Source organism: Tremella mesenterica (assembly GCF_000271645.1).
Source record: "Tremella mesenterica DSM 1558 unplaced genomic scaffold TREMEscaffold_4, whole genome shotgun sequence".
NCBI classification, from domain to species: domain Eukaryota; kingdom Fungi; phylum Basidiomycota; class Tremellomycetes; order Tremellales; family Tremellaceae; genus Tremella; species Tremella mesenterica.
The window spans coordinates 1,890,248-1,911,823 of NW_006711228.1; the positions used below are offsets into that span (position 1 = coordinate 1,890,248).

General features: G+C 50.0%; 4 protein-coding genes across 4 annotated transcripts; 2 read left to right on the forward strand and 2 right to left on the reverse strand.

The window, feature by feature from the left end:
• Positions 1–20: 20 nt before the first annotated feature.
• TREMEDRAFT_68589 (uncharacterized protein) lies at positions 21–3,156 on the reverse strand (the record flags this gene model as incomplete). Its single annotated transcript, XM_007004259.1, has 10 exons — positions 21–52; positions 187–352; positions 572–802; positions 1,013–1,109; positions 1,326–1,380; positions 1,492–1,553; positions 1,780–1,927; positions 2,189–2,270; positions 2,509–2,659; positions 2,933–3,156. The coding sequence occupies 10 exons, from the start codon at positions 3,154–3,156 to the stop codon at positions 21–23; spliced, it is 1,248 nt and encodes a 415-aa protein (XP_007004321.1).
• Positions 3,157–6,357: 3,201 nt separating this feature from the next.
• On the forward strand, positions 6,358–7,842 carry TREMEDRAFT_62043 (uncharacterized protein; the record flags this gene model as incomplete). Its single annotated transcript, XM_007004200.1, has 2 exons — positions 6,358–6,759; positions 7,438–7,842. 2 exons carry the CDS (start codon positions 6,358–6,360, stop codon positions 7,840–7,842), a joined length of 807 nt encoding a protein of 268 aa, XP_007004262.1.
• Positions 7,843–12,429: 4,587 nt separating this feature from the next.
• On the forward strand, positions 12,430–13,914 carry TREMEDRAFT_62045 (uncharacterized protein; the record flags this gene model as incomplete). Its single annotated transcript, XM_007004201.1, has 2 exons — positions 12,430–12,831; positions 13,510–13,914. 2 exons carry the CDS (start codon positions 12,430–12,432, stop codon positions 13,912–13,914), a joined length of 807 nt encoding a protein of 268 aa, XP_007004263.1.
• Positions 13,915–18,462: 4,548 nt separating this feature from the next.
• Positions 18,463–20,029, reverse strand: TREMEDRAFT_62047 (uncharacterized protein; the record flags this gene model as incomplete). Its single annotated transcript, XM_007004202.1, has 5 exons — positions 18,463–18,943; positions 19,061–19,400; positions 19,490–19,627; positions 19,691–19,903; positions 19,957–20,029. The coding sequence occupies 5 exons, from the start codon at positions 20,027–20,029 to the stop codon at positions 18,463–18,465; spliced, it is 1,245 nt and encodes a 414-aa protein (XP_007004264.1).
• Between the last annotated feature and the right edge of the window lie 1,547 nt (positions 20,030–21,576).

Sequence of the window (21,576 nt, forward strand, 5' to 3'; positions counted from 1 at the left end):
TGGGCTAGGCAACAGAATGGCTAGGCCACAAACTCGAGCTCCGTGTCGATCGCTATCATGTCAGTCTAGAAACCCCAGGGAGACCGACGTAAGTCTATAAATATCCACGACAGAAGGAGAAAGAAGGATAATGACAGCAGGGAGAGATGTATAAAGTGAGCTGGGGTAAAGAGATCTTGGACTGACGATGACAAGCTGATAATTGAGGATCTTGTGAATACCTTCCTTCCAGTTCTTCCCGTATGGTACATAACAATTGTTGATAACTTTGCTTTGGGTATTTGGTCAAGGCGGCGATGAAAGCGTATGACATGGCACCGGTAGCTCTACCTGCTTCTTGTGTGTCGGCGGACTGAATGTGAGTGCTTTCTTCGCTGTACCTTTCCCCGAGATTTCCCTTTCTCCCCCGCTATTGAGTTCCTTAGCCTCATCACGCAAGCGCGGGAGAGATCGCGCCATCCCTTATCTCACATATACATCTCACTCTTCATAGCGATTAGCTTCACCACTTCTCCGCCCGAAAAGACGCACACAGAGGGAGTGTGTGCGTGTCAATAGGGACTAGACTGACAGTTTGCGAGTCCAAACAGCCAGAAAACATGATAACATCCGCAGGGGCGGTATTTTGACTCCTATTCCTCTGTTCAGCCTGTTTGACGTTCCAAGCGCTTTTAGCAATCCCAATCAAATCTTTTACGCCTTCAGATCTTTCTCCTCTGAAGAAAGCTAAACCAGCCCCGAGAAGACCGTTTTCTGCACCGGCGAGATAGTTGGCATCTTCGATCTTTCCTTCTGTGGTGTACTAAAGTTAGTATCGTCACCGCGTGTCTGATCCTGCCGACGACTTCGAAGACTTGAAGCCGTTCCAGGTCGATGGGCTCTCGGTATTGAAGGAATACACAAATTCCCGATGGAAGGTCTATTGTGGAGGTGTTACATCTTTGGTGGATGAGGCCGAAGTGCTTGTCAGGAGAATGATGAGCAAAGGGGAGCGGAAGGAGAGATGACTCACGACATAAGGAAGATCAGATACTGTGCCAGAATGACAAGAATCGAAGATGGCTGTGAGCCTGCATCCGGCAGGTAGAGGTCGGACGAGAAGTTGGAAGCTGACGTTGGTTCAATCCTTCAATGATGCACTTGTGTCGAAACTCACACTGCTGGTCAGCTGAAGACTCTGACATCATACCTTCCACGTGATGTGACATTCGCATCAACCTGTCAAGGAGATCGACGAACGTGATTTAGTTCACAATGAGTCAGCGAGAGGGTTTAGATGACGGTGGTGAGCAAGTGAGTGAAGAGTAGAAGATGGGGCATTCAACTCACTATCATCATCAATTATCAAACCAGCATCTCGGAAATCCATTGGGCAGATAGCTAAATTTAGCTCTATCTGTTGGACCAGGCCGAAGCAGCGGCCTTCATATTTTGTTGGTGTACCGTATAGCTAGAGACGGATCATGATGTAGAGGATGGAAATAAACATACCTTCATCTATCCCATCTTCTTCGTCCCCATTTTCATCCTGTACCTGTGTTCCATGTCCCGAACTGTGCATCAGCTTGTGTCTGAGGACGACAACGGCGATCCAGACCATCCTCCAGATACAGTCAAATAGTGTAGATGGACATATTGTAAAGAAAGTCGAGACTCTTCATCAGAGCTCAAGTTGAGTAGTGAGTAGTATATGTAGGGATTACCGAGTAGTGCGATCGATCAATACTAAGGAGATGATCAAGTTGTGTGTGATTTAAGAAGTATGGAGAAACAACTCACTAATGAAAGAATAAACTGTCATCTCTTTGAGCATCCGCACATAACCATTCCATACCTCTTATCATATTCTCCTTAGTAGGCAAAGCTCTAGGGTCGGGGGAATCATCTGTCAACATGACTATATCCGAAGGATCGTATCTGAATCGTTCTTCCATTAGCATGAGTTTGAGCATTTTATCATATCATTCCTCGGGTCCATCTCCATTTAGACTGGAATTTGTGAGGTGATAGAGCTTTGTGTTTCACTCCTCTCCCTCTTTACTCTGACAGAAAGTGTTCTCATCGATATCAATGGTAAAAAATGTTTAGAATCCACGGTTCGATGTGACGGAATTGAAATGATAATTGTGGGTCTACACAAGCACGCAGAAGAAAGGGAAGGGGGAGGAGGGAAAGAGGGAGAACTTACCACAGATAAACCTCTCGACGTTATGTGCGTCATTTATACATCCCTTCAGTTCATTATCCGAACCAATATAGTTGATCCCAATCTGACATCAGCAACATTTCAACCCTCACATTTGATTTCGTCCCTCCCGCACTTGGATGGAAATGCCTTCTGATGATGCTCAGATCGACAATCGGCACGAAAGACCGGGCCCGAACACGAAATCAAAACTTAAGTAGCTCTGTGCCACTCCTCGAACGTCTAGAAACATGGGCATTCGTGTAGCTCAAGTGGGAGTCAAGTCGAAGGTGTAGGGAGACGAACAGAATATGAAAACTCACCAACAACGCTTTTTTCTTCCCATTACATCGAGAATATTCAAAGTATTGTCCCTGTCCTTGACCTTGGCCTTGAGGAGCATAATCACGTTCTTGTCCGTATGGTGGCTGATAAGCTTGTTGGATTTCTCCTGGTGGGGTATATCCGGCCGCACTGTCATCAGTATAATCTCGACAATGTTCTTATGAACTCGTCCAGTGCCAGGCCCTGCTGGAGAGGGGAGAGGAGAAGAAGGGTGGGCCGATCGAGTGTGAGATTGGAGCTCCAGACAAGAGAGAGAGAGAGAAATAAGAAGAACTCACTTCGGTTCGTAGGGTCCCGGAGGTGGGGCACGTTGGTATCTTTTCATCAGCTTGACCGAGTTCTTCTCAAATCCCATCAAAACGACCTAAGTGCTCTGTAACACGAAGAAGAAAGACGACTCACTCTTCTCTCCCATCATACTCTTCCCTCTCTCGTCCACCATATTCTTCTTCATAACCCTGTTGAGGGTACTGACCATATCCCTGTTGATGACCCTCTTGGGGATACTGTGCATACCTCTGTTCTCCTTGTTGGGGATATCCACCCTCCCCACGTTGTTCGTAGCCGTACTCACCACCATACTCTCCTTGACCATAACCCTGTCCGTTCTGCGAATAATAAGCCATTCCGGGTTGCCGTCACGATCACGAGCGTGAGTCCACCAAAGCGAGTCAGAAGTGAGATGAAGATGAAGAATCAAAGATGGAAGGATACTTGTTGTTGGTCATCATCAAAGGAAGGTCCTCCGTAGTCCTTCCACCAGAAAAGGTCTTAATTACGACTTTTCAACGTTTTTGGGTCTAAATTACGCCCGTTTCCGAGATCCTGGTCTTGGTGGAGGGGTTCCTTTTACATTCCCCCCGGTTAGGGTTGACTTTGGGCACCAAGTCAGAACAACGTTAGGGGAAGTTAGGGGATTAGGGGGTTAGGTGGTTAGGGGTGGAGGAGAGTGTTTTTAATGCATGCAAAGCATGCATTAGTGGTCCAGGAAGGTGGGTGTAATTAAGAACTTGCCCACAGAAAGGGTGTAATTTAAACCCAAAAACGTTGAAAAGTCATAATCAAGACCTTTTCTGGTCCTTCCACACGTGTCAAGTCCCTCCTGTTACATACTCACAAAGTGTCTTACATCCCGCTTGCAACTTGGCAGTGCATCATGCATCATGCATCATGCAGCAACAACGTCAACATGGTACGACCATGAGGTCTGTCAACTCTGTTATACACATGCTCAATCACTCCTCTCATGCCAAGCAACTTCAACCAGATAGGGTGTGTTGTCCTCAATCGCCTGGTCGAACAGATCCCAAATAGCGGAAGTCAACATCTGTTCCTCCAATTGAGGCCATATAGAGAGCCTCGATGTCATGGACGTGATCGTCCTCACTTCGGCCAACTCGTACAAGAGGACTGTGTCACAGGGTGGTTTCTTCGTTAACTTCCTAGGACCGACGGCCAATAACTTCGTGGGCTTTGACCTTTAACAACCTCGTTGTTCGAAATATGAAACAGGTGACAATAACTTCTGGGTGTAATAACTTCGTACTTTACTAACTTCTATCACTAAGACAACAACCAGAGATCGTCAGAGATCTCTGGGAACTTTGGCCCTTAAGTACTTCGTCCTTCCCTAATTTCTTCAACGCAGAACTTTGTTCAACCCGAATTCCCGAGCTTCGTACCTCGTGAACTTCGTCCCCAACGAAGTTCGTGCCTCCCTGACTTCATACCTCCCTAACTTCATACCTCCCTAACCTCGTATCTCTCTAACTTCGTACCTCCCTAACTTCCTACATGACTAACTTCGTCCTCGACGAAGCTAGCCTCCTAATACCCTCGTGGGTGGTGAAGTTCATGAGAACTGGATCGTTGATGGCGAACTGATGTCCAAAGGAACCTCGTTGATGGGAAAAGATGATGTCACGCGGTACCACGTGACAGCTACATCGATTGCAGAGGAGACACAATCTGTCACAAAGCGTGTGACGAGTTGAGCGAAAGTCGGGGAAGGGTATTTAACCAGCGATCAGCGGTAGGGTTAACCGCCGATTATTAGGCCTTTTCGTCGCAGTGGTCCACTCCACCTCGGCTAAGTGGTTAAACTGGCTAGCCATTGATGGTGGAATGGGAACTATCAGTGTAATGTGGTCATGGGTTCGATTCCCATGCCCAACAAGGGGTTTTCTCCGGGCACTCCGGTTCCCCTTGTACATGAGTCTGTGCAAGCCATTCACGCTATAGTTCTTATAGTAGGCTTGTTTTATGTCACAAAGTGTGTGACAAGTCGAGCGAAAGTCGGGGAAGGGTATTTAACCAGCGATCGGCGGTAGAGTTAACCGCCGATTAATAGGCCTTTTCGTCGCAGTGGTTAAGATCACTGTTCCGTTGGGCACTGTTATATCGTGCATATGCTGGTCAGTATGTCTCGTGACACAATCCATCACATATGTCACGAACTACGTCGTAACATCCCTGATCACCGACCCTCCTTTCACCATCACCGACCTCCACTCGAACCACTGAGACCAACTACAGCGAAGTTACGAGAACCAAGGGGGGATTTGTCACGATAACCCCGCCTAGCGGAGAACTACGGCGAAGTTAGGGGAAGGGAACTGAGGGAGAGCAGAACAGGGGAAGTTAGGCGAAGTTCGTCAAAGTAAGCGGAGTAGGATATCGGGGATATGGCGAGGTACGGCGAAGTTGAGCGAAGAGGACTGAGCGTGAGGCAGTGCAGGAGTTGAGGGACGTTCTATGAGAAGAGAGGAGTAGTATAGATAGTTTACAGATCGCTGAACTTCTTCAGCGATCCTTGATTGTTGTCAGTAGCGAGAGATATATTCAGTAGCTACAACCTTCGAGTTAAGGAGAGCTACCACCGAGCAGTTCAACGTACTACGGCGAAGTTAGCCGCAGTTCATCGACGATCATCTTATCAGTTTATCACTCGACGTATCACTACGGCAAAGTTAGCCGTAGTACCTCGACGAGTACCCTGTCTTAGTGAGACAACGACGCCCCACTACGACGTAGTTAGCCGAGTGTCACGAACTACGTCGTGACACCTCGATTACTCCACCAACAATGACCCTCCTTTGGCCATCAAAACCCCATCACGCCTTAACCTCTTTACTCTACACGTAACTCAGGACTTCTGACACCAAGTACGGCGAAGTTAGACGGAGTTAGGCTAAGTAGGGACAATGGGAGCAGAAGTGCGGCGATGTTAGGCGGAGTTAGGCTAAGTAGGAACAATGGGAGCAGAAGTACGGCGAAGTTGGACGGGGTTAGGCTAAGTAGGGACAATGGGAGCAGAAGTGCGGCGATGTTAGGCGGAGTTAGGCTAAGTAGGGACAATGGGAGCAGAAGTGCGGCGATGTTAGGCGGAGTTAGTCGAAGGAGGAAGAGGATGGCCGAGGGCTCGGGGAAGTTGGACGAAGTGCGTTGAAGTACATCAAAGCGCGAGAGGGTTGGATGAACGTCTAGGAGGAGTAGATAATATTAGCTGAGAAGATCGCTGAAGTTCTTCAGCGATCCTTGATTGTTGTCAGTAGTGAAAGACAGATAGAGATAGCTATAAATCAAGATACATCGCCATCAGTAGAACAAAACCCTAGTTAGAGTAACTACGCCGAAGTACGCCGTAGTTACACCCCTTTCGACGTCTGCGCCCTCCTGGTTGGGTGAGACATCGACTCAGAGCGTGAAGTTAGCCGAGGTTCGTCGACCGTCGGTCTATTAAGAAATAGTTGTTCGACGGCCGTGACAGTATCAAGGATCGCTCTTACCGACGACCCGTGCGAACCTCGGAGAAGTACAAAGATAATATGGAACCAGAAAGAAGAATTACACGAGGGATGAGTAGGGATGGAGACAGGATGGAGGAGAACGAGAGGAGAGCATTGGAGGAGCTTAGCAGAGCAATGGGGCAGGACCTTGGAGTGGAGGATAGTGTGGGGGGATCAATTCAAGGAGATGAGTTCGTTCCACCGGTGCCTTCTAACCCTCCTTCTCCTCCGTCTAATGCTCTCCCACCTGCGGGATCCCCACTTGGATCAGACCAAACCCCACGCCCAAGAGAAAACACTGGAAGTACGGCGAACTTGGGAGAAGAAGGAACACAAGGGGTGGTGTTGGCCTTGATGCAGATGGTGGCGAATATGAACAAAGACATGATGGAGGAGAGAAGGCGTAGGGAGGAATGGGAACAGAGAAGAGAAAGGGATACAGTGGGCGGGATTGCAGAAGGGATATCAGAAGGAGTGAGGTACGCCATGGGACGGCAAACTTCGGCGACCCCAAGCGTAGTGGGCGAACAACGGAAGGGGATAAAGCTACCTAACCCAGACCTCTGGAGAGGAGATCGGAACAAGTTAACCGCCTTTCTGTCTGAGTGCGACGTACATTTCGAATTGAACTCTCATCTTTTCCCCGACGACACTAAGAAAGTCTTTTTCATGATCTCTCATCTACGCGAAACACCTCTTCTTGCAGTGCAGCCCGATCTATCCAAAAGACCTCTTCCTGAGTACCTCACGACACACGATCAGTTCGTTAAGTACCTCAAGACTAACTTTGGTGATCCAGACGAAGAAGGAACTGCGGCCCGACAACTTAACGACCTCAAGCAAACCGGGTCTGCTTCGGACTACTTCTCCGCCTTCCAGCGACATGTTGCGATTCTTAAGTGGTCTGATGATGGAAACCTAGTTGACCGAGCCAAGAAAGGACTAAAATCGCACCTTCTAGATGAAATTGCAAGACACGGTAGATCGTTTGGGACTGTGAAAGAGCTATTGGAGTTTGTGATTCCCTTGGACAACCGCCTGTGGAGGAGACAAGTGGAGAAGGAGGCAGAGAGGAAAAGGGAAGGAGGGATAAGGACAACGACAGTGGTGGAAAGTCAGAGGACGGAGAAGAAAGAAGAGAAGAAATGGGAAAAGGGGCAACCTTCGGCGCAGGGTGGTGTCCAGGCGGCTATGATGTCGACGGTGGTAAAGAGTACACCGCCAAACATCGACGAAGTTCGCCGAAGATGGCCTAGGCCGAGCTCCGATCTGAGGGAGACAAGGAGGAAGGAGGGGAAGTGTACCGAGTGTGGTGAAGCAGGACATTGGCTGAAGGAATGCCCTGTAAGGGAGGCTAAGGTTAAGGTTGGACTGTTGCCTCCATGGGGGGAGAAGTTCGGAGAACGTGGTGGAGGATCGGGAGGGAACGCAGTACCTCTCGGACAGAGGAGGAACTTGAATGCGGTTGGAGGAGAAGTAGATTTGGAAGAGGACCAGGGAAAAGAAGAGGACCTGTCGCAGTAGGCGAGGCTCGGCGGGTCCGCCATATTCTCTCGGCCACCATTCCCAAACCCATAAAAGAAACACAGCTGATGGAGCCAGAGGATTGTGAATACAAAAATACACCACTCAGTACCCCTTGTTCATGCAATGTCGATAATCATCTCCTCATCCCTTCCGTTTCCAGAGATCAACCTAAATCGGACATTTTCATTAATGGAATAAAGCTAACTACGCTCTGGGACACTGGAGCTACTTGTTCATATATAAGCCCTAAGGCAGCAGCGAAGATAGGTGTAGAAAAGAGGCGATATCAGGTGAGCGTACCCGTTCACATGTTCGACGGCTCGGTGAGTGTCGCTGGACCCATCACCGAGTTTGTCGAAGTCGGATTTAGTTTGACGAAGGACGCCGAAGTGCGATCTGTTTGTCTCGATGTAACAACGCTCTGCGACGCAGATGTTGTGATAGGGTGGGATTGGATGAGGAAGGAAGGGGTTGTCCTTGATGGAAGAGACAACTCGGTGAAATTTCCCATCCCAACCCCACCAAGTGCGGCGAAGTTAGCGGCCATAGGGCTGCCAACTCTGACGGACGCGATAGACCTCCGCGGCGAAGATGAGCTTGAAGAGCTGAGCCCGGAGGAACAAGACGAGTTGTTCCAGGTAGTTCCTGAACAATACCACCAGTACATTGACGTTTTTAATCCGAAGAAGGGAGGAGAGACCCTCCCCCCTTCAAGGTCCTACGATTTGAAGTTTGAGCTTAAGGAGGGGGCGAACCTTAAGGTCGCCTCCCTCTATGCTCAAGGAGAAGATCAGAGACGCGCGCTGAGAGACATACTAGATCGCGAAATCGCCGCTGGCCGAATTCGGGCAAGTAACTCGCCATACGGCTCACCAATGTTTATGATACCGAAGAAAGCCGAAGGACAATGGCGAATGGTCATCGACTATCGAAAACTGAACGAAGCGACCATACCAGATGCCTACCCTCTCCCTCTAATAGGTCAAATTACCGAAGAACTTGGAAAAGCAAGGTATTTCAGCAAACTAGATCTAATTGGAGCATACCAATTGTTGAGGGTGACAGAGGGACATGAACACCTGACGGCGTTCAGGACACAGTATGGTATGTTTGAATCTCTGGTTGTTCGTGATGGGCTGCGAAACGCCCCCGCGGTCTTCCAACACTTCCTAAATGAGGTGTTTAGAGAGCTACTAGGGAATGGAGTCGTGGTCTACATTGACGATATCCTCATTTATGGGAATACGTTGGAGGAATTACGAGGAACTACGGCGAAGGTCTTTGAGGTACTGCGGAAGGCGAGCCTGTACGTGAAAGCTAGTAAGTGCGAGTTCGAAAGAGATTCGGTGGTGTTTCTGGGTTTCGTGGTATCCTCTAAAGGTGTATCGGTGAACCCAGAATACATTGATGCCATCACTTCCTTCCCACGTCCTAAGAATCTACGAGAGTCAAGGGGATTCATTGGAGTTGTAAGCTACTACAGGCGCTTTGTCCCCAACTTCTCGAAGATTGCTAGACCTATCAATGACTTGACAAGGAAGGAGGTACCATTTGTATGGGGAGTCGAACAGGAGTCAGCCTTCAAAGAGTTGAAGGCTAGGATGTGTACTGCGCCGGTGTTAGCCCATTTTGACCCTACATTGAAGACGATATTACAGACAGATGCGTCGTTCTTCGGCTGGGGGTTCATAATTTCGCAGATCAACACGGCTGGTCAAGAACACCCGGTAGCTATTGAGTCTGGTGCTTTCAACACAGCTCAGCTGAATTATACGGTAGGAGAAAAGGAGTTCCTCGCTGTAGTGGTGGGTTTCAGAAGAAGGAGACACTTATTATTGCAGGTAGAAACCACAGTACTTACCGACCATCTAAACCTTACCTACTGGATGGAGCCGAAACAACTCAGTCCTCGGCAAGGTAGGTGGGTAGAGGAGCTAGCTAACTTCAGGTTTAAAATGGTTTATCGGCCAGGAACCCAGGCAAGTCTTCCAGATGGATTATCTAGACGGGCGGACTATCATTCCGGGAAAGGAAGTACCATGGTACAAGAGAGCAACCTTATCCAAGGTCTGCCGAAGTTCGACGAAGTTGACGCCACCACGTCGGAGTTGCGTCACCTCCTTCGAGCATTGCAAGGGACAAGGGAGGTAAAGGAAAATGATCTTGTGGACCCTATGGATCTAGTACTTGGAGTTCAGGAGGACGAAGACATAGAAGGGGTCAGAGAAGAATTATTAGGAGTCGTTTGCGCTGAGTGTTCTCATCCTACGTGTAACGATAACGTGCAGGAACCAGGATCAATCACCGAACTACGCCGTAGTTCGCGGTCTCCTCTAATCCTTCGTGGGGGGTGGAACTCAAGAGGTTTCCTCACATTCGACGATCGCATTTATGTGCCGAACTACGCCGATGCTCGGCTGAAGATCATGAAGATGCGACATGACTCAGCCTTAGCTGGTCACCCAGGTTCAGCGAAGACCCTTGAGCTAGTTCTAAGGGACTATGTCTGGATTGGAGTAAGGAAGGATGTTGAGGACTACATCGCTGGATGCGCGGTATGTCAGAGAGCGAAGACTAACAGACAGAAACCTCATGGGGAGCTTAAACCACTGGAGGTAGCTACGAAACCTTGGTCTAGCATCTCGATGGATTTTATCGAGGAGCTGCCAAATTCCCATGGATATAACTCCATCCTGGTAGTGGTGGATCGGTTGACCAAATGGGCCATTTTTATCCCGACTACGACGAAGTTAACCGCAGCCGGCCTATCAGAGTTGATATTGGACTATGTGGTGGCCCAGCATGGGTTGCCAGAGAATATAGTATCGGACAGGGGATCGAAGTTTACCTCCAAGTTCTGGAAGAATTTGACCGATAGTCTCGGAATAAGACTACATCTCTCTACTGCATATCATCCACAGACTGACGGACAGACCGAACGAACCAACCAGTCTTTGGAACTGTATCTTCGAATCTTCACCTCCTATCAGCAGAACGACTGGTCAAAGCTACTCGCTCGAGCTAGCTTTGCTTACAACAACACCCAGCACTCTGCGATAAACAAAACCCCATTCTATGCGAACTATGGATATCACCCTCGTTGGGCTGAAGAGATAAAGGCTAGCGAGGTCGAAGTGCCCGCTGCTACGGTGGTGGTAAAAGACTTGACTGAAATACACAAAGATTGTATCGAAGGAATTGAGAAAGCTAATGAGAAGTACGCCGAAGGATACAATAGGAAACACCGGACTACGCCGAACTTCGCGGAAGGAGACCTAGTGATGCTGTCGTTAGAGAATATTAAGACGAAGAGACCAATGAAGAAGTTAGATGTTAAGCAAAGTGGGCCGTACAAGGTAGTACGGCAGGTAGGTTCTCATGCTTGTAAATTGGAATTACCAGGAACGATGGCAGGTATCCATGATGTATTCCATGTCTCCTTGCTCCGTCCTTATCACCCTCCAATATTTCCTGGTCAGCAAGCTGAGCCACCTGGGCCAGTAGAAGTAGACAATGTGGGAGAGTCTTGGGAGGTAAAGGATATTGTGGACTCTAGAGTAAATAAGAGGTCAGGAAAATTAGAGTACTTGGTGGAGTGGGTAGGTTACGAAGGAACAGACGATTCAGTATCGTGGGAACCAGTGGAGAACGTCGATGGAGCTGATGACATATTGGCGAAGTTCCACGAACTTCACCCTACTAAGCCGAAAGAAGGGCGACTGCGAAGGGCTAGGAGATAGAACGTACTTGTCACGAACTACGTCGCGACACCTCGATTACTCCACCAACAATGACCCTCCTTTGGCCATCAAAACCCCATCACGCCCTAACCTCTTTACTCTACACGTAACTCAGGACTTCTGACACCAAGTACGGCGAAGTTAGACGGAGTTAGGCTAAGTAGGGACAATGGGAGCAGAAGTGCGGCGATGTTAGGCGGAGTTAGTCTAAGTAGGGACAATGGGAGCAGAAGTACGGCGAAGTTAGACGGAGTTAGGCTAAGTAGGGACAATGGGAGCAGAAGTGCGGCGATGTTAGGCGGAGTTAGTCTAAGTAGGGACAATGGGAGCAGAAGTGCGGCGATGTTAGGCGGAGTTAGGCTAAGTAGGGACAATGGGAGCAGAAGTGCGGCGATGTTAGGCGGAGTTAGTCGAAGGAGGAAGAGGATGGCCGAGGGCTCGGGGAAGTTGGACGAAGTGCGTTGAAGTACATCAAAGCGCGAGAGGGTTGGATGAACGTCTAGGAGGAGTAGATAATATTAGCTGAGAAGATCGCTGAAGTTCTTCAGCGATCCTTGATTGTTGTCAGTAGTGAAAGACAGATAGAGATAGCTATAAATCAAGATACATCGCCATCAGTAGAACAAAACCCTAGTTAGAGTAACTACGCCGAAGTACGCCGTAGTTACACCCCTTTCGACGTCTGCGCCCTCCTGGTTGGGTGAGACATCGACTCAGAGCGTGAAGTTAGCCGAGGTTCGTCGACCGTCGGTCTATTAAGAAGTAGTTGTTCGACGGCCGTGACAGTATCAAGGATCGCTCTTACCGACGACCCGTGCGAACCTCGGAGAAGTACGAAGATAATATGGAACCAGAAAGAAGAATTACACGAGGCATGAGTAGGGATGGAGACAGGATGGAGGAGAACGAGAGGAGAGCATTGGAGGAGCTTAGCAGAGCAATGGGGCAGGACCTTGGAGTGGAGGATAGTGTGGGGGGATCAATTCAAGGAGATGAGTTCGTTCCACCGGTGCCTTCTAACCCTCCTTCTCCTCCGTCTAATGCTCTCCCACCTGCGGGATCCCCACTTGGATCAGACCAAACCCCACGCCCAAGAGAAAACACTGGAAGTACGGCGAACTTGGGAGAAGAAGGAACACAAGGGGTGGTGTTGGCCTTGATGCAGATGGTGGCGAATATGAACAAAGACATGATGGAGGAGAGAAGGCGTAGGGAGGAATGGGAACAGAGAAGAGAAAGGGATACAGTGGGCGGGATTGCAGAAGGGATATCAGAAGGGGTGAGGTACGCCATGGGACGGCAAACTTCGGCGACCCCAAGCGTAGTGGGCGAACAACGGAAAGGGATAAAGCTACCTAACCCAGACCTATGGAGAGGAGATCGGAACAAGTTAACCGCCTTTCTGTCTGAGTGCGACGTACACTTCGAATTGAACTCTCATCTTTTCCCCGACGACACTAAGAAAGTCTTTTTCATGATCTCTCATCTACGCGAAACACCTCTTCTTGCAGTGCAGCCCGATCTATCCAAAAGACCTCTTCCTGAGTACCTCACGACACACGATCAGTTCGTTAAGTACCTCAAGACTAACTTTGGTGATCCAGACGAAGAAGGAACTGCGGCCCGACAACTTAACGACCTCAAGCAAACCGGGTCTGCTTCGGACTACTTCTCCGCCTTTCAGCGACATGTTGCGATTCTCAAGTGGTCTGATGATGGAAACCTAGTTGACCGAGCCAAGAAAGGACTAAAATCGCACCTTCTAGATGAAATCGCAAGACACGGTAGATCGTTTGGGACTGTAAAAGAGCTATTGGAGTTTGTGATTCCCTTGGACAACCGCCTGTGGAGGAGACAAGTGGAGAAGGAGGCAGAGAGGAAAAGGGAAGGAGGGATAAGGACAACGACAGTGGTGGAAAGTCAGAGGACGGAGAAGAAAGAAGAGAAGAAATGGGAAAAGGGGCAACCTTCGGCGCAGGGTGGTGTCCAGGCGGCTATGATGTCGACGGTGGTAAAGAGTACACCGCCAAACATCGACGAAGTTCGCCGAAGATGGCCTAGGCCGAGCTCCGATCTGAGGGAGACAAGGAGGAAGGAGGGGAAGTGTACCGAGTGTGGTGAAGCAGGACATTGGCTGAAGGAATGCCCTGTAAGGGAGGCTAAGGTTAAGGTTGGACTGTTGCCTCCATGGGGGGGGAAGTTCGGAGAACGTGGTGGAGGATCGGGAGGGAACGCAGTACCTCTCGGACAGAGGAGGAACTTGAATGCGGTTGGAGGAGAAGTAGATTTGGAAGAGGACCAGGGAAAAGAAGAGGACCTGTCGCAGTAGGCGAGGCTCGGCGGGTCCGCCATATTCTCTCGGCCACCATTCCCAAACCCATAAAAGAAACACAGCTGATGGAGCCAGAGGATTGTGAATACAAAAATACACCACTCAGTACCCCTTGTTCATGCAATGTCGATAATCATCTCCTCATCCCTTCCGTTTCCAGAGATCAACCTAAATCGGACATTTTCATTAATGGAATAAAGCTAACTACGCTCTGGGACACTGGAGCTACTTGTTCATATATAAGCCCTAAGGCAGCAGCGAAGATAGGTGTAGAAAAGAGGCGATATCAGGTGAGCGTACCCGTTCACATGTTCGACGGCTCGGTGAGTGTCGCTGGACCCATCACCGAGTTTGTCGAAGTCGGATTTAGTTTGACGAAGGACGCCGAAGTGCGATCTGTTTGTCTCGATGTAACAACGCTCTGCGACGCAGATGTTGTGATAGGGTGGGATTGGATGAGGAAGGAAGGGGTTGTCCTTGATGGAAGAGACAACTCGGTGAAATTTCCCATCCCAACCCCACCAAGTGCGGCGAAGTTAGCGGCCATAGGGCTGCCAACTCTGACGGACGTGATAGACCTCCGCGGCGAAGATGAGCTTGAAGAGCTGAGCCCGGAGGAACAAGACGAGTTGTTCCAGGTAGTTCCTGAACAATACCACCAGTACATTGACGTTTTTAATCCGAAGAAGGGAGGAGAGACCCTCCCCCCTTCAAGGTCCTACGATTTGAAGTTTGAGCTTAAGGAGGGGGCGAACCTTAAGGTCGCCTCCCTCTATGCTCAAGGAGAAGATCAGAGACGCGCGCTGAGAGACATACTAGATCGCGAAATCGCCGCTGGCCGAATTCGGGCAAGTAACTCGCCATACGGCTCACCAATGTTTATGATACCGAAGAAAGCCGAAGGACAGTGGCGAATGGTCATCGACTATCGAAAACTGAACGAAGCGACCATACCAGATGCCTACCCTCTCCCTCTAATAGGTCAAATTACCGAAGAACTTGGAAAAGCAAGGTATTTCAGCAAACTAGATCTAATTGGAGCATACCAATTGTTGAGGGTGACAGAGGGACATGAACACCTGACGGCGTTCAGGACACAGTATGGTATGTTTGAATCTCTGGTTGTTCGTGATGGGCTGCGAAACGCCCCCGCGGTCTTCCAACACTTCCTAAATGAGGTGTTTAGAGAGCTACTAGGGAATGGAGTCGTGGTCTACATTGACGATATCCTCATTTATGGGAATACGTTGGAGGAATTACGAGGAACTACGGCGAAGGTCTTTGAGGTACTGCGGAAGGCGAGCCTGTACGTGAAAGCTAGTAAGTGCGAGTTCGAAAGAGATTCGGTGGTGTTTCTGGGTTTCGTGGTATCCTCTAAAGGTGTATCGGTGAACCCAGAATACATTGATGCCATCACTTCCTTCCCACGTCCTAAGAATCTACGAGAGTCAAGGGGATTCATTGGAGTTGTAAGCTACTACAGGCGCTTTGTCCCCAACTTCTCGAAGATTGCTAGACCTATCAATGACTTGACAAGGAAGGAGGTACCATTTGTATGGGGAGTCGAACAGGAGTCAGCCTTCAAAGAGTTGAAGGCTAGGATGTGTACTGCGCCGGTGTTAGCCCATTTTGACCCTACATTGAAGACGATATTACAGACAGATGCGTCGTTCTTCGGCTGGGGGTTCATAATTTCGCAGATCAACACGGCTGGTCAAGAACACCCGGTAGCTATTGAGTCTGGTGCTTTCAACACAGCTCAACTGAATTATACGGTAGGAGAAAAGGAGTTCCTCGCTGTAGTGGAGGGTTTCAGAAGAAGGAGACACTTATTATTGCAGGTAGAAACCACAGTACTTACCGACCATCTAAACCTTACCTACTGGATGGAACCGAAACAACTCAGTCCTCGGCAAGGTAGGTGGGTAGAGGAGCTAGCTAACTTCAGGTTTAAAATGGTTTATCGGCCAGGAACCCAGGCAAGTCTTCCAGATGGATTATCTAGACGGGCGGACTATCATTCCGGGAAAGGAAGTACCATGGTACAAGAGAGCAACCTTATCCAAGGTCTGCCGAAGTTCGACGAAGTTGACGCAACCACGTCGGAGTTGCGTCACCTCCTTCGAGCATTGCAAGGGACAAGGGAGGTAAAGGAAAATGATCTTGTGGACCCTATGGATCTAGTACTTGGAGTTCAGGAGGACGAAGACATAGAAGGGGTCAGAGAAGAATTATTAGGAGTCGTTTGCGTTGAGTGTTCTCATCCTACGTGTAACGATAACGTGCAGGAACCAGGATCAATCACCGAACTACGCCGTAGTTCGCGGTCTCCTCTAATCCTTCGTGGGGGGTGGAACTCAAGAGGTTTCCTCACATTTGACGATCACATTTATGTGCCGAACTACGCCGATGCTCGGCTGAAGATCATGAAGATGCGACATGACTCAGCCTTGGCCGGTCATCCAGGTTCGGCGAAGACCCTTGAACTAGTCCTGAGGGATTATGTCTGGGTTGGAGTAAGGAAGGATGTCGAAGATTATGTTGCTGGATGCGCGGTATGTCAGAGAGCGAAGACTAACAGGCAGAAACCTCATGGGGAGCTTAAACCACTGGAGGTAGCTACGAAACCTTGGTCTAGCATCTCGATGGATTTTATCGAGGAGCTGCCAAATTCCCATGGATATAATTCCATCCTGGTAGTGGTGGATCGGTTGACCAAATGGGCCATTTTTATCCCGACTACGACGAAGTTAACCGCAGCCGGCCTATCAGAGTTGATATTGGACTATGTGGTGGCCCAGCATGGGTTGCCAGAGAATATAGTATCGGACAGGGGATCGAAGTTTACGTCCAAGTTCTGGAAGAATTTGACCGATAGTCTCGGAATAAGACTACATCTCTCTACTGCATATCATCCACAGACTGACGGACAGACCGAACGAACCAACCAGTCTTTGGAACTGTATCTTCGAATCTTCACCTCCTATCAGCAGAACGACTGGTCAAAGCTACTCGCTCGAGCTAGCTTTGCTTACAACAACACCCAGCACTCTGCGATAAACAAAACCCCATTCTATGCGAACTATGGATATCACCCTCGTTGGGCTGAAGAGATAAAGGCTAGCGAGGTCGAAGTGCCCGCTGCTACGGTGGTGGTAAAAGACTTGACTGAAATACACAAAGATTGTATCGAAGGAATTGAGAAAGCTAATGAGAAGTACGCCGAAGGATACAATAGGAAACACCGGACTACGCCGAACTTCGCGGAAGGAGACCTAGTGATGCTGTCGTTAGAGAATATTAAGACGAAGAGACCAATGAAGAAGTTAGATGTTAAGCAAAGTGGGCCGTACAAGGTAGTACGGCAGGTAGGTTCTCATGCTTGTAAATTGGAATTACCAGGAACGATGGCAGGTATCCATGATGTATTCCATGTCTCCTTGCTCCGTCCTTATCACCCTCAAATATTTCCTGGTCAGCAAGCTGAGCCACCTGGGCCAGTAGAAGTAGACAATGTGGGAGAGTCTTGGGAGGTAAAGGATATTGTGGACTCTAGAGTAAATAAGAGGTCAGGAAAGTTAGAGTACTTGGTGGAGTGGTTAGGTTACGAAGGAACAGACGATTCAGTATCATGGGAACCAGTGGAGAACGTCGATGGAGCTGATGACATATTGGCGAAGTTCCACGAACTTCACCCTACTAAGCCGAAGGAAGGGCGACTGCGAAGGGCTAGGAGATAGAACGTACTGCATACAACATAGGATTACAGCTACGTACCGCTCACTTGTCCTTACTCTTACCCTTACCTTTTCCTTTTCCTTTCTCCTTCGATCTACTCGGTCCCGCGGGATTGGTGTGGAGGCTACCGATGACCGAAGGTAGATCGAGAGTCTCAGACGGGAACGCAGTAGAGAGAGAAGCATTCCATGCCCGATTCATAGCCCCAAAGAAGTCACCGAAGTCCTGGACATCTCGAGCAGCTTGCATGCTCGGGGTCCTCCACAGAGAACGTATGGTCCGTAGACACTCGAAGGGAAGACTGAGGAGGTCGAGAGCAGTCTGGGCGGAAGCTGGGACACGAGAATTACTACGGCGACCTAACCAGTCAAGGGACGGTGGTGGCTCATACGCCATAGGAGTGACTAGGAAGGGGGTGTCGAACAGTCTTCGGCGAACATCGGCTATCTCAGTAAGGCTTCGGCGAGAGACGTCCGCTAACCTTGTCCTTGCTTCGTCGTCCAGAGCCCCAGTGTTGACTACATCTACTAACGCCGCAGTAAGATTGTTTAAAGCGTTAGCTTGACGAGAAGAGAAGTCAAGCAGGAGAGATGTATCATTTCGGGCGGCCTCAAGCTGAGTAGTGAGACCGAGGACGAGAGAACGATAAGTGGCGAATTCCTTTTCGTCCTCAGGAATACGGACGTCCAGGGAGATACGAGGGTGGACGAGGGACAACCGGGGAGCAGAGGGACCAGCACGCTGAGTATCTTCACCTGAGTATCTTCATTTTCCACATCACCATCATTGAAGGCAACCTCCTTCTCTTTAGATTTCCCTTTTGATTTCTTTAAAGAAGACTTCAGAGGGAGGGGTGACGGGAGGGGCCGCCGAAGTGGCCGGAGGAACAGAAGGACGCCGACTTCGGGTGCTGTGAGCCGGGGGAGAAGCTACCACTGGAGAGGACGGACGTGGCGCCGAAGGACGAGAGGCCGAAGAACGAGAGGCCGAAGGACGGGAGACCGAAGGACGGCGAGAAGACGAAGGAGGAACAGCCGGGAGACGTGATGGGCCGGCCACAGGAGCGAAGGGCGAAGGGCGACGGCGACGGAGGCGACGGGCGGAGGTCCGGCGAAGTACGGCGAACCGACCGGAGAGACGAAGGAGGTACCCGCGAACGGGGGACAGACGCTGGAGTCTGAGGAGGGGGGAAGGGCGAAGAGTCGGAGGGACGGGGCGGGATGTCCCGGGCAGAGGAAACGGGACAGAAGGAGCAGGGGCCAGACGTGCATGAAGCACAACGGAGGGCCTTGTTGTGTGGCCTGACTGCCTTGAGGCAGGGCCAGTTTGGACGATTATACGTGATAATCTCACGTCTACTAATTAGCAGGAGTAACTTCGGCGTAGTACGAATAGGTGGACTCACCGGCAACGATCACACGCTTCGTCAACACCAACCGCGATCCAACGACCAGGCTCGGACTTCATCTTCTCCCACAAGTACTCTTCTTCCCGCAGTGATCTCTTCACCCGTTTGGGCGAAGGCTCCCCTCTGGGAGAAGGGGGGGGAGCAGCGACGGGGACGGCGGCAGCAGGACCGGCGGCAGCAGCGGCGGCAGCGGCGGCAGCGGCGATGGCGTTGGGGGGGGGGAGAACCCCGGAAGAGGAAGAAGAAGAGGAAGAAGAAGAAGAGGAAGAAGAAGAAGAAGAGAGGGAACGGCGTCGTTTCTGGCCCACAATTTGAGCAGGGGGAGGGGCAGGACCGGCTGCGAGTTAGCAATGTCTTGGAGAGCTAAAGAACAGATAAACAAGGCCAAGTTCGGCGAAGGTGTGAGAGGTTGGACGAAGAACTCACGCTCAGGACTATCTACGTTGTTGTCCTCTACACTAACCGCCACCATATCATCATCCGAGTGTTCCTCTAACTCGGTTTCACCCTCCGACACGATTCTATCATCCTCATCACTATAATCACCCCCTTTTCCTTCGAAGTCTGACTGATCGTCCGACTCCGAACCACTGAGCGACTCCTGGTCGGAGGAGGACGGAGACTCACCAGGACGAAAGGCGGGCGTCCTGCGGCGAGGACTGTCGGCAGGAGGGGAAGCAGAGCGAGGACCAGGAGGAGGAGAAGCAGAGGGAGAACCAGCGGGAGGACCGGCGGGAGGAGAAGCGGAGCGAGGAGGCGGGACATCGCCAGACGGCTCCCCCAAAGAGAGGGTGCCGAGGCCGAGGGAGGAGACTTGGCGAGATCTGTCGCCGAAGGAAACTGAACATCAGCCAAGTCCGGCGAAGTAAGGTAAGTGTCGAGGAATAACTCACGAGCAGACGACACCATACCACCAAAGTTCCTCATGGCGGCGAAAGGGTTAGAGGTGGGAGTAGGAGGGGCCATGACGTTAAAAATACTTAAAGAAATAAAAGATGATTCAAGGTAACAAATCTGTTTTCTAGGTAAGAGAGATAGAAAGTTTTGAAAGCAGATGGGAAAAAGAGAGAAGCTCGACGAACTGCTCAGTATTTAGTATAATCAAACCTAAACCCTCGTCGTCAACATGCAGCAAACTTCGCGTTTCATCAACAAAAGGCATCGCAGGGACGATCAAAATTCCCACGCTATAGTGTCTCATCTCAATATAAGCGAGGGTTACTTCGACAAACAACGGTGTTGTTCGGCTGCCATTCAGGAAGCGTGTCTCACCTACAAAAGACACAGGGCTTCTTACGGCAAACCTCGACGAAGTTAGGGGAGTCTCATTGTCGGGTTTTGGAGTGAAAGGAGGCCCAACTACGAAGTGCGGCGCAAAGAGCAGAAGGGTGAAGGATGGTCATGGGGAGGGAGAGAATGGGGGTACTACGCTGCTAAGTTCTCTTGACACGACAGAGGTGTAATCGCTCACGAGGACGTTCGCGGCTAAAGAAGGGGGCGACTGTCACGAACTACGTCGCGACACCTCGATTACTCCACCAACAATGACCCTCCTTTGGCCATCAAAACCCCATCACGCCCTAACCTCTTTACTCTACACGTAACTCAGGACTTCTGACACCAAGTACGGCGAAGTTAGACGGAGTTAGGCTAAGTAGGAACAATGGGAGCAGAAGTACGGCGATGTTAGGCGGAGTTAGTCTAAGTAGGGACAATGGGAGCAGAAGTACGGCGAAGTTAGACGGAGTTAGGCTAAGTAGGGACAATGGGAGCAGAAGTGCGGCGATGTTAGGCGGAGTTAGTCTAAGTAGGGACAATGGGAGCAGAAGTACGGCGAAGTTAGACGGAGTTAGGCTAAGTAGGGACAATGGGAGCAGAAGTGCGGCGATGTTAGGCGGAGTTAGTCGAAGGAGGAAGAGGATGGCCGAGGGCTCGGGGAAGTTGGACGAAGTGCGTTGAAGTACGTCAAAGCGCGAGAGGGTTGGATGAACGTCTAGGAGGAGTAGATAATATTAGCTGAGAAGATCGCTGAAGTTCTTCAGCGATCCTTGATTGTTGTCAGTAGTGAAAGACAGATAGAGATAGCTATAAATCAAGATACATCGCCATCAGTAGAACAAAACCCTAGTTAGAGTAACTACGCCGAAGTACGCCGTAGTTACACCCCTTTCGACGTCTGCGCCCTCCTGGTTGGGTGAGACATCGACTCAGAGCGTGAAGTTAGCCGAGGTTCGTCGACCGTCGGTCTATTAAGAAATAGTTGTTCGACGGCCGTGACACCGAGGTTTGTCGACCGTTGGTCAGTAGAGAAGAAGAAACGACGATTGTGACAACATAGCACCAGAGACACATAGATTTCTACGAGACTTCCATCGAGTTCGACCCAACCTGCGACCTAGTCATCATGTTTCCAGTACCGTTACACTTCTCCCCATGTATGTCTAGTCGTTCCATGGCCATGAGTCGCTGTCTGCTGGACGTTGGGTTGAGCTTTCTACTTGAAGGGGGTTATC